The 12,348-nt window shown below is 49.5% G+C and overlaps 1 protein-coding gene across 4 annotated transcripts in view; it reads right to left on the bottom strand.

The window, feature by feature from the left end:
• Positions 1–12,104, bottom strand: part of DNAJB6 (DnaJ heat shock protein family (Hsp40) member B6) — a 51,387-nt gene extending 39,283 nt beyond the window's left edge. For all 4 annotated transcript variants that reach the window (XR_003002434.1, XM_024739127.1, XM_024739128.1 and 1 more), the window contains exons 1-4: positions 11,967–12,104; positions 9,761–9,870; positions 7,843–7,902; positions 6,929–7,039 (exon numbers count right to left, since the gene is read on the bottom strand). Coding sequence is in view for 3 of the 4 variants with exons in the window: in XM_024739127.1 (XP_024594895.1) it covers positions 6,929–7,039; positions 7,843–7,902; positions 9,761–9,870; positions 11,967–12,031 (346 nt within the window). In the remaining variant the exon portion in view is untranslated. The remainder of the gene's footprint in view (positions 1–6,928; positions 7,040–7,842; positions 7,903–9,760; positions 9,871–11,966) is intronic.
• Positions 12,105–12,348: the final 244 nt, after the last annotated feature.

The following is a 12,348-nucleotide window of genomic DNA, read 5'->3' as shown; positions in this document are numbered from 1 at the left end:
TTCTCGATTACATGCAGGACAGCCATCACATTAGGCACGATTACGATCTTGCTATTGTCTCCATTTGGAGATTAAGCGTGGTTTAAGGAGATAACGAGTGTGGGTGCCAAGTTGGGAGGGAGTGGACAGCTTCTGTGTGTCAACTTGAAGGGGCCACAGCACCCAGCTATTGGGTGCATCTCCGAGGGTGTTCTCAGGTGAGATGACCGTTCACATCAGTAGGCTGATTAGAGCAGACTGGCCTCCCCAACGTGGGCAGGCCCCATCCCATCAGCTAAAGGGCTGAATAGACCAAAAGGCCAACCCTCCCCGCTCTCCCCCGCCAAACACGAGAGAATTCTCCTGCCTGATGGCTTCTGAACCGGAACACTGATGGCACTTCTAGCCTGATGGAGTCAAACTGGGACATCAGCTCTGCAGATTCTGAAAGTGTCCATCTTCATAATCAAATGAGCCAATTCCTTATACTAAATTTCTTCAGAGAGAGATATAGAGATACACACCCTGTTGGATCTATCTCTCTGGACAACCTAAATACATTTCTAAAAGACTTCCTAAATTCTGTGTCCTTGGTCCTTTTAGAAGGGTCTCTAGCCAGGTCTTTATCCCGTAACAATGCTGTGCTGTGAGATACAAATATTACAGGCAACAGGCACATGCCTACCCTATGATTTAACTCTTTCCTTCCAGTGTCTCAGGCGTCCTGGATCAAGCACACCTCTACAACTTGGTGAGCTCCTGCGCTTCTCTCAGAAGTGCTGAATGCAATCCGTGAAGGCGGTATTTGCAGAACACTAAACTGACCAACACCCTAAGTGACGACGCCAAACCTACGACAAAAAGTATACTGCACTGAATGCTGTGAAAAAATCAGGCGCAAAACGGGACAAGTGTTTACGCGCATACATACACAGAGGAAGACTTAAGGGAAAAACCAAGTGCAAAGACGTTTAGAGACACACATTTTCTTAAATTTTACCAAAATTCAGTATCTGACAGAAGAGTAACCACACCACAATGGTTGGCTGAAACCAACTCAAGCCAAATACTGAAATCCACACCAAACGCCAACAGACGCAAAGCCAAGTGCCATGATTACCAGCACTCTTCCCTCTGTCCCAAAGGAAACATTTCAGTGAACACAAAACCCAAGCGAGGGAGAGGCCTGCGTTGGTGACTTAGGGCAGCAGCCGGTCCCTCCCTTATGGCCACACACCATCAAGTTCCCAGGCACACACACAAAAAACTGCACAAAAAAGGATAACACCATAAACCCAAAAAAGCATCCTGGGCATTTCAAACAAAGGAAAATCACACTGTACTACAGTTTCAAAGCTCAACTACAGCAACCCTTAGGAAAGGGGAAACACTTGAAATTCAAAGGCCGAGGGGAGCAGACAGATCTCAACGTGATAATCTCCCAGCTAATCCCAACACCACAAACAAAAACCGAAACACTCCTTTCACGACAACTCCAAGTTTTAAAATGTTTTTTTCTCATATTCAGAAGTAGAAAACAACGTATTTGAAAAGAATCTGAAACAGAAACGGAAACAAATCAGAAACACGGCCACAGCGTGATGCGAGACTGGAACCCTGGGGAGGATGGGTTTGGGACACGTCTCCGTGGCTGAACCAGCATCGGGGTGGTGCCTGGCACTGAACAGTAAGCAGGTAATAAATACATGCCAAGTGAACAGCATACTTTCAATTCTGCATGCAACTACTGTGTTACAAAATGCAATTTCTAGTTTCATCACAGGTCTCGTAGGGGCACTGTATTTTCTAGTGATTACAAAAACCTGACCAAGCCAAGGGTCCCAAATACACACCCTGGACCCAAACCACCCTATCTCAGACGCCAGCAGAGGTCTGGGCTCCCTGAGACTCTCTGTCCCTCTCAGGAGTCTGTGAGGGTCAGTGTGCGGCCCGTCTCGCCAGGGTCCCTTCTCTCTCTTGGTGCCATGTGCCCCCTCACAAACCACTAGGGAGCCACCCGCCCAGCACCTGAGGCTGGGGGAGCACAGCTCCAGGAGGAAGAGAAGGTGAGCAAGCCCTACACGGACTCGGGGAGCTCTGCCCTGGGTGGCACCGGGAGCTCCATTAAACCCTCAAAATTAACTCGTGGCAGGTGCTGGCTTCCCCGGGGGAGATGATCCAAACCTCAGGGCTGCTGCTCTTGTGGCCCAGAAAACCACCGAGCATGCCCTCTTCAGGAAACCCTTTCCCCTCCCGCTGGGGATGGGCTGGGGTCTGGCTCAGAGGAACACGAGGCCCGCCGGCACGGCACGCCGGCACGGCACCCACCCTCGCCCAACTATCTTCGAACGCCTGCTGCCCGTTCCGACAGAAGACTTCCCAAACACGGACAGAGCCACCCTCCTGTCCTCCTGGCCACAGCACCCCTCCCCCAGCGTGGGGGACCAGGGGCTTCGTAGTCGTTTTAAGTCTCGCGCAAAGTGTTTTTCTTTTAACTCCTTTAGCAGGAAACTCCACACGCTGCTGGTGTGGACCTGAAGCCTTACTCCTTGCCGCCTTTCCAATTCCACGCGTGCAGGTCTGTGCAGGTGGAGCCTGGGTGCACGGGACGGGGGCACGCTGGCCACCGGGTCTCAGGCCCACCCGGGGGGTCACCACCCAGGCCCTGCTTCTCCCAAGGGCCTCTCCCACCGCCGCAGCTGCGCTCTCCCACGTCCAGCTCCTCTCGGCGCGCCTGACTTCAAAGGCTTCCCCTCTCAAAATGTGCTGTTCCTAAACCGCAGGACAAGTCTTCACACGTTATACCGTCAACGGGGCCCCCATCGATGCGGCCTTCCTAACCCACAGGCCAGTGACTGTGACCTCATGTGGGAAGTAGGGCTTCTGCAGACGATCCAGTTACAAGCTCTCCCGGGTGGCCCTGATCCCATGTCACTAGTGTCCCTATAAAAAGGGACATTTGGACACGCAGAGGGAACACGATGTGAAGACACAGAAAGGACCATCTGAGGCCACCAGAAGCTGGAAGAGGCCTGGGGAGGGACCCAGCCAGGCGCACCGTCTCAGGCTCCAACCTTGGGGTCTGCTGTTCCCGCAGCTTGGACACTAGCACAGGCGCTGCCTCGGGCTGTGACATGGCTTCCCCGTGGAGGGTGGCCTGCAGGGCGTCCCAGGCCCCTGTGCGTCTCCACTCACCTCCACAACGGCCGCGGGGAGCCGCCCAAGGACGGTCAGGCACTAGCAGCAGGAAGTCTATTCCAGACACACTGTGGGCAGGGAGTCAGGCCCCCGCTCACCGCACAGCCCACCGGGGCAGGAGCAGGGCCTCGAGCTCGGCCCGCGTCCTCACACCCCTCAGGCCCCCCGGGGGCCCGTCCTCACTGGAGGTGACCTCCAGGCCCTTGCTGGGGAGCCCGCCCCGCCCCGCCCCACCCCACCGGGCTCCTCGTCACCTCGCTGGCTACCACCCCCAGGGCCTCGCTGGCCTCCACCACCACCTCCTCCCCAGGCTCCAGCTCCTTGCCAGCCGCCTCCGTGACCCTGGAGGAGGACAAAACGACCGGCTCACGACCCCCCACGCCTGGCTGCACCCCTCCCTCTGCAGCCCCGCCTGCCTGCGCTGCACCCACGCCCCCTCCTCTCCCCTCCTCGGCCGGGTGCCCACGCAGGACCCGCGCCCACACGGATGGGACACGAGCGAAGTGAACTCACTCTCGCTCGGGAAGAGGCTTTCGGTTTCAGAGCCTGGTTTTGGCTATCCAACCAGAGGGTACGAGTCAGGAGAAATGCCTCCCAGACAGCATTTCCTACTAGGCTGTAGTGGTCGAAGCTTTTCCATCTCAGAACATCATTCTAGCAAGTAACGGGCTCCTTCAGTAATAAACAAACGACGAGACCGCCCTAATTAATTCACATCAGGGTAATCCCTGCTCATTAGTTCTTTCCAATTAACACGCTCCTAAGGCCAGTTCTGTGCATGCTCTGCATTCGGGAAAGTCAGCCTTGAAAGGTCGGCCTGCATCCCCCACTGCAGAGCCAGTCTTCAGTGTCTTAGAAATGGTTTCCCCTGCCTCTCTGGGAAGGCGTCTGTCAAGGAGGCCCACGTCCTCTTCCCACCACATAACATTCCTTGCAGCGTGGCAGTCTGTGCGGCACCCCTCAGGCCTCAATCCTTCCCACCAGCTCTGGTTCTTCAAGTCTCCTCCCCTTTCATCTGGGGAGTCTGAAGTCAGAGGGTTTTATACTCTGATAAACGCAAAGCGACGCTCAGAATGTCTTTTAACAGGTTTTGAGCTACTCTTTTTGTTTTGGAAAACGGAGCGGAAAAAAGTTGGTCGTGTGAAAAATTAAGATGAAAAACGAACACACCCACTATAAATGGACGTTATAACCGGGTTGATCTGGATACTGAGAAACATCCACTAAATCACTGCTAAAGCAGAAAACCCCCAACCCTAGGTTCACTCGGATCTGCACTGAACATACCGCCATCGGGCCGCACTGTTACTTCATACATGCAGCAGCCGTGGCGCAGATTCTCTTCCTGTGTGTAAACCCTGAGAGCCTGAAAATGGAAGTCACCTAGAACACCTACAAGAATGGACTGGACAAGTTATCACTGCCACGCTAATCATGAGAAACATGGGAAACGCCTAGCGCTACAACGTGAGCAACGCTGCATCTCAAACAGAGGGCCCGAGAGTCTAGATCTACAGGACGACTAGGTCTCTCCTAAACTGGACTCTGAATCCAACGGAAGACATTTCCACCGTACGTCCTGCAATCTGTAACTCTTCTAAGCGAATTACATACGCACATAAAGATTTCTTTCTATACACGAACCTCAGTTTAGAAGGTGTGGAAATCAGTACTCACGATGGGATTACACACGCACATGAAGATTTCTTTCTATACACGAATCTCAGTTTAGAAGGTGTGGAAATCAGTACTCACGATGGGATTACACACGCACATGAAGATTTCTTTCTATACACGAATCTCAGTTTAGAAGGTGTGGAAATCAGTACTCACGATGGGATTACACACGCACATGAAGATTTCTTTCTATACACGAATCTCAGTTTAGAAGGTGTGGAAATCAGTACTCACGATGGGATTACACACGCACATGAAGATTTCTTTCTATACACGAATCTCAGTTTAGAAGGTGTGGAAATCAGTACTCACGATGGGCGAGAACCACATGCTACCTAACTCACCCACGTCTGGTTATCATCTCTACCCCTTCTTCACTCTAGAAAGAGCGGCTCAAGGAAAATCATTTTTCATGAGAAAGCTTGGCCTGTCAGATTTTTCTCCCAAGGAAAACAAAACCTGGCTACTGTTCAAGCACTAAGGGACTCTTCCCTTGAGAAGCCCTGTAAGTGATGAAGAAGCACGTATGAGCCGCCGGCCACAGCCCTGGCAAGGGCAGCCTGCTCTGCCTTCTCTGCCACCCCCATCACAGCTCGAGGTGGCAGAGACCAGGCCAATTTCACCCAGCACTGCCCTGCTCCCCAAAATAACACATCTGGAGCTCGCTAAAGGTTGTAATGAGACACAAGGTAATTTTAAGACGGGAAAGATCATTAAAACTGTTTGTGCTTTTCTTACAGTAAGATATCTTACCAATATAAGGGAAAATTAATAAAGGACATAATTATGTTTTGTATCATATTTATAGGGAGCCTTCCCAATACATACTTCTGCTTATGGTAGCAGTAATTAATGCAAAAAATAAAGTCTTTAAAAAAGATGACATAGTCTCCTCCCCCATCCCATTGGAACACTCCCCTGCTTAGCTTTTGTTGTTACATTTGTCCGTGAAAACGCTAATATACGCTACTATGCGTACACACCTTTCCTCCATAAGCTACTTTCTTAAAAAGTAAAGCCATACAACAGTAAAAAATAAGGAAATGCAGAAACTAACACACCGTTGTAAAGCAATTTACTCCAATAAAGATGCTAAAATAAATAAATAAGGACAGTCTCTCTGAACCCCCATCTGAAATAAACTGAAGGACCGCGCCAGGTAAAAGGCCCAACACCTACCAGACACGGTAGCGCCTTACTCCTCTTCGTGCCTGCGATGGGCAGGATCCACCGGTTCCCGTGTTAGCTGCAGACAGAACTGCTGTTCTTGTCTCCCTCCTGAGGGGCTGCAGGTGGCGTTCAGCCTTGTCGACCAGGCTCCAGGCAATGAAGCTCGGAGCAAACACAGGGTATGTCTCCCCCTCCAGGAGCCAAAGACAACAGTGGCCTCAGCAGCACACGCTGAATGAACCCTGACCTCTCGAGTCGCCCAGCACACAGGACGTTCCCGACACCAGACCCTAACATGAGCTCCCGACACTCTGCCTCTAGTCGGGCACCAGGACCAAGAGGTGCAGCGGATGGGAAACCCTCTCCTACAATGAAACAGCAGCTACAGCAGGACAGTCTCCTTTGGCAAAGCTATTCTCTCAAAGACGAACATCTGTGATGCCTTGCTCTAGAGGTGTCCTTTCTTTTCAAAAACTACAAACTCAATCGTCCTAACACCACAAATTAGAAAAACAAGTTTATAGATCAAATGTCTTCTGAACAATATCTGTCCCAATACTTAGTGTTTCTAACCAGACTATTACACACAGAATTCATTGTCCGACCAGGAACAGCATTTCTGAGCCCCCCGTGTCCACATCCTTCCCACTGCAGAGGTAGTTCAGCAGAGCCAAACACAGCCAAGGAAATGAGTACATGAAAGCCTTTATTATGTAAACACGCGAGGTGTACAATTCAGGGAAGTGTTCTGAAGGGAGAAGGAGAAGGGGTTTAGTTAAACTCCTGCACTGCTCAGACAGCAAGTTTAAGGACAAGCTACAACTGCGGTTACACAGAACGCGTATGTCTGTCTTCGCGAGTCACGGACACATTATGTAACCAACGACGCAGATGATGAACTTACCGAAGAAGTCGAATGAAAACGGGTCCCTTCCACCAAAAAATTCCCTGAAGACATCATCTGGGTTTCGGAATGTGAAGCCAAACTGAAACGGACCGTCGAAATGACTTCCACCTGCAGGAGCAAAGCACAGCTCTGTTACGGGTTCCTGCTCGCGGCTGACACACAACCACTTGTCTACAGAACATTCGATTGCAGTATAAATCATGATCTCAAAAGGAAAATGTTTCAGAAACCTGAGGCTCTCTCAAGCCCTACCGAGATCAAAACCACCTGAGCCCAGAGCTGGGAGACGTGCCTGGACGTCAGCGTTCCTGAGCTGCACACAGCACGAGGGCTGCCTCACCATCTCTAAGTGTGTCACCAGCACACAGTATAACACTATTTTTATTCTTTGTTGTGAAACTTCATGTAAGCCAAGCACATAAACATTCACTCATACGTGTGTACGGTCAGTTTGGAGCGTGAATGTCCAAATGCCCACTGTGGAGCCGGAAGGACAGCAGATCGCTGCAGGAACTTTTCATCAAAAATACACACGTCTAGGCCTCACCACCAGAGGCAGTTACTTTGGCGAAAGAATCTGCTTTTTTAAACCCTGAGGCTATTCTGACATACCAGGTACTGCTCTCGGGGTACAAACTCATGACGTGAGGTTTTACAGTATTTCCTATCTACAAAATGTACACCAATATACACTTCCTAGTATAACGAGATTTTTAATAGGCTTTTTCCGTGTTATCAATTTCTCCTCCCTTCCCCCATCCAGCCCACCCCCCCAAGACTGCGTTTGTATTTACTGAAACATGAGTGTCCAAGAGAAATAACACACTGAACCCCCATAAGACCCTTTGCCGTCAGACCACTTCCTCTTGTCACTACAAGGCCAAGAGAAAGACCAACGTGTACACACGTACCTCCACCACCACCGTTTAATCCTTCTTTGCCGTATTTGTCATAGATGTCCCGTTTTTTAGCTATAAATTTAAAAAGACAAGTCAGTAAAGACCAAGTTGTTCTTTGCCCTCAAAATTCAATAAAGTGTTTCCAAAGTTGTAAACCCAAAGACCCTTACTGTAGATGAAAAGGCAAAAGAGGGAACATCTAAGTGCTTCTCTCCCTTAAAAACAACTCGAAACGTTTTTAAGTACTACAAAGTTTAAAACATTAATTTCACTCTACTGCTCACTGCGCCCATGCATACTACATCAAAACCCCACCATAAAGTTGCAAAACGATTCCAACCCTAGACATGTACCTTCTTACTACAAAGTCCAACTGGGGGATAAGATCTGTGGCACAAAGAGGAACAGGACAGGGACTTGGTGAGGGCAGAAAGGAGACGAACTAAGTAACAGCCAGAGTAAGAGCCAACCCAAAGCCTACAGCTTGATCACCCTGGTCTAAGGCAAGAGCCCACCCAAGCCTTGATGATGGTCTACTATCCCTGGTCATCTTATCATTTGTGTTCTAGAATAAAAACAACTACGATGCAGCCCTGCTCAGACGTACAGGTTCTTTTCATACACAATGTGTGTTCCCCTAAAGTCTCATGTTCTACAAAATCGTGTGGTAAAATAACAGGAGTTTATGGGGAAACAAGTGTAGAAGCAAAGCATTTACAGCCAGTTTTTGGTAATCAGAGACTTGTAAGAACAGTAACTGTCTATCTGTGAAGGTAACTCCTGGGATTGAAGGCTGAATAAGAGAACATGAAAAATACACTCGCCCTCACCAAAAAAAACAAAAAAGCAGCATCTTTATGGGAGTTTAAAGGTTCTCTTTCTACCAGAAATCAAGCTTGACTTTAGTCCTCCATTTTTCTAGTGTCCCTGGTCCGTGAAATCCGCAGATCTGGGAGTGCTGGATCAGCACATGAACACCAGGACAAAGACAAGGACAACAAGGACAAAAGCTACTTGTTAAATAAGACGACTAGGCCTTCCTTCAAAATAAAGTGGGAGGGGCTGTTAGGACATAAGCAAGATGGTCCCGTGTCAACACAGGTGTCACCACGGGATAAGATGGTCAGCTGTCAACACGGGTGACGGTCACATGGAGCTGGTTCTAAAATCAGAACTCTCTTTTAACAGTGAACCTGGCTACATGTAGTGACACTTGGAGCAAAGGGTCCACTCCCTGTGGCCAGTGAGTCCGCCTCTCATCTTTTACAGTCTCCGCCTCGACTCATACCAGGCCCTCCTGTACTGCTTCCTGGCAAGGTGGTGTCAGCAGTTCTCCAGTCTTCTCCCTATCACACGGCCCACACACAACGCTTCTCTTACCAAGAAGCCGGGGAATCTATCTGGCTGACAGCTACCTTCCGCATGACCCCTGAAACTACGCCAGCAGATCTGACTTTCAGTTCCATTCAATACCTAAGCTCTAGACCTGGGGAGGGAAACCTACAAGCTGCGAAGTCTGAACCTCAGCTGTACGCGCAATGCCTGATTTCCTGACGCGCAGGAGATCCTTTCGAGCAGAAGCCAGCACATTCACACAGGGTGTTCAGCAGGGCAACGGGGATGAGAGGTCACGATACCAACTACACAAGTGGCCTCCACCGCACCCACAGAGACCCAGACAGATTCCCGCGACCTGACCTGTCCCGTCAGTCCCCAGACCAGGGGTCAGGACTGCTTTAAAAGAGCCACCCTAGGAGAAGTCTAGAGGCCAGGGTGCCCACAGCACTCACGGCTAACCTACCAGGTGGCTGCCAGGAACAGGAATGTCAAGTGTGCACAAGAAAGACCCTTCTCGTTGTCCCACAGCTCACTCAACCACCCCTCCGTCCGCAGGCCCTGGGGAGGGCACAGTCCACGCTGGACTACTCACCATCCGACAACACCTCATACGCCTCGGCTACTTGTTTGAATTTTCTCTCCGCTTCTTCTTTATTCTCAGGATTTTTATCTGGATGCCACTTCAGTGCCAGTTTCCTGTATCTTAAAAGGAGTAAAAGGGTCCTGATCAATCCAATGTCCAGAAAGCCAGTGGACTTTCAAACATAATTAAGCAAAAAAATCACAGCTGCAAACTAGCGAGATTAACCTTAGTCTCTACTGTAACATCTCCCTTTCTGCCAGAATGAAAAAAAAGGTTCTAAAATCGACAGCATAATACAAACCCACATCTAGAGATAAAAAAAGTTTTTAAAATGTGTGAGGACCAAAGTATGGGCAGCATGCACTCATGGTGCTAAGGCTGAGAAAATGGAGCGCGTGCAGACAAAGGCCTTGCTCCCTGAGGAAGGAGCCAACGTGACTGGCCCTATCCCTACGTCCCCATCGCCTGACCAGCCCATTACTTTCGCATCAGTGGGCGAAGGTGGGCCACTGGCCCCAGCACAGTGGAATATTCCAGCATCTTTCACGACTTGAGATTTGAATTCAAGATTCACTTAAAGATTCCATGACCAAGGTCGGTCTGCTCCATGGTTCCAATTAACATTAACAAGTACATGCTTTCCAAGTAACAAAAAATGGGGGGGGGGGCACGAGAGAGGGAGAGGGCGTGCTCCTTAAAAATCTAAGACTAGAATACGAACCGAACAGTCCTTCTAACACTTGGCAAGTTATTCATGTAAGGCTGCTGTGGTTCCATTTAATTTCAGCATTTTAATCAAAAACCTCAGCTTCACTTACTAAAACCGGATTAAAGCGGGAATCTAATGATAAAACAGTACTTTATTATTAAATCACTGTGGACCTAACCATGCAGTAGCAGACCAAAACCCCTCAAGTGCTGCTACAGACCCTCCATTTAAAAAAAGACAAACCCTACAAAAGGATAAAGAGAGAAAAAACAACTGGTTTGCACTAGCACGCTCGTGTGAAAGTGAAGAAATGTACGCGCGTCCAGAATAAGGTTCAATTATCTACGCCTTGTGAACGACTGCTAGATTCCTTTAGATCCAAGGCATAACGCAGTGAGTTAAGGGGCGCCATGTGTTCGCCTCTCCACTCCACTGCTTTAGTCACCCAGAGACACTGCGCTCTAATCGTGTCTGGCACAACACAGGCATGATTTCCCATCGGTTCATGTAAGTACTGTACACATATTACACTTACTAAGAACAGTACAATTACTTCCAACTGTACCAAACTGCTCTTGCTTGTAACCGTGAGCGAGTGTGAGGAACCCCACAGCCCACTGGTGACACAGCTCTAAGGTACGTCCTTGGCCGCCTGGTCCCCACTGTTTCTTGGCCAAGGTCTGACACAGGGATATTCTGCAAGCAGCTTCAGGTATGCCCAACAGCAGTCAACCTGCTGAATTAGTTGAGCATTTTTAAAAGAACGACCTGGTTCAAAAATCCTTCGTTTCCATCTGCACACCTACTGAGTCTAATAGTATAGACTTCATTAAGCCTTAAAAAGCTAGTTCCTGCAACACAAACCGGAAACTGATTCCCTATTATTCCAGGCTTACGCATTAGTCTGGAGCTAGGCTAAAAATCTATCAACCTTCTGCTGTACGTTAACACTGAATTAAATCGATCCCAGTTTACCTTGAGAGCTGCCCGTGACCTGAGACTTGCCTCAGATGCCTCCCGTGGGCCAGGCCCTGGTCACAAAGGTTCAGCAAGGACAGACAGTAGCGCTAGGCTCAAGCGTGAACGTGGACCAGGACAGGGTCATGCAACGTGGACCTTTAAGCAACTACACCAAGGATGTTATGGCGACAACCCTACGAGCACCAAGGCAGCTCCACTTCCAAGTCCAGCATCAAAGTTCTTTAGGCTGATTTCACATCCTCAGCAAGTTTTTGATCTGATTCCAGCAGAAATGGAATCCACTGTCCCAAGACAAAGTGACAGAGGAAACCAAGTGCCCTCTTCTCCCTGAATGACAGGTGGTAAGGTGGGCCTAGGTCTGAGGCAAAAGCTAACTTGTTAAATGCTGTCTACAATTCAAACTAGACTGCAGCAGTCAGACTCACACCACCTGAAGTGCCGTTTCTAGGGGCGATATAAAGTTACACTGCAAATGACCAGCATACCAGCGCACAGATTAACTCATTCAGAAATACGATTACTTACGCCTTTTTAATATCCTCGGCTGAGGCATGTCTCTGCACGCCTAGAACTTCATAGTAATCCACCATGTTTTAACCGGCTGTTGGAAACGAGTCCTGCAATCAGAAATCCACGGTCAGTGACAAGACTGCCAAGGCTGGGCTCATCTTAGGGGCAGGGGCGGACAGAGCAGGGGTGAGGGGTGTGTGTCGCCTTGCCTGGGCACTAACCACCAGCCTGTTGGGCCGGGGCCTCATCTGGGAGCTGATTCCAAGACTCACACCCTAAGACCCTTCCCGACGTAGGAAAAAACGCTCTGAAATGAGCTAAGAATAGTCTCAACTAAATAAAACCGACAGGTGACTCTGCACCAGCCTCGGGCCCGCCGGCCACCAGCTGCCAGGCC

The sequence above is a fragment of the Neophocaena asiaeorientalis genome, unplaced genomic scaffold (assembly GCF_003031525.2).
Source record: "Neophocaena asiaeorientalis asiaeorientalis breed wild unplaced genomic scaffold, Neophocaena_asiaeorientalis_V1.1 scaffold145, whole genome shotgun sequence".
Taxonomy (NCBI): Eukaryota; Metazoa; Chordata; class Mammalia; order Artiodactyla; family Phocoenidae; genus Neophocaena; species Neophocaena asiaeorientalis.
This window is presented reverse-complemented; position numbering and strand designations above follow the sequence as displayed.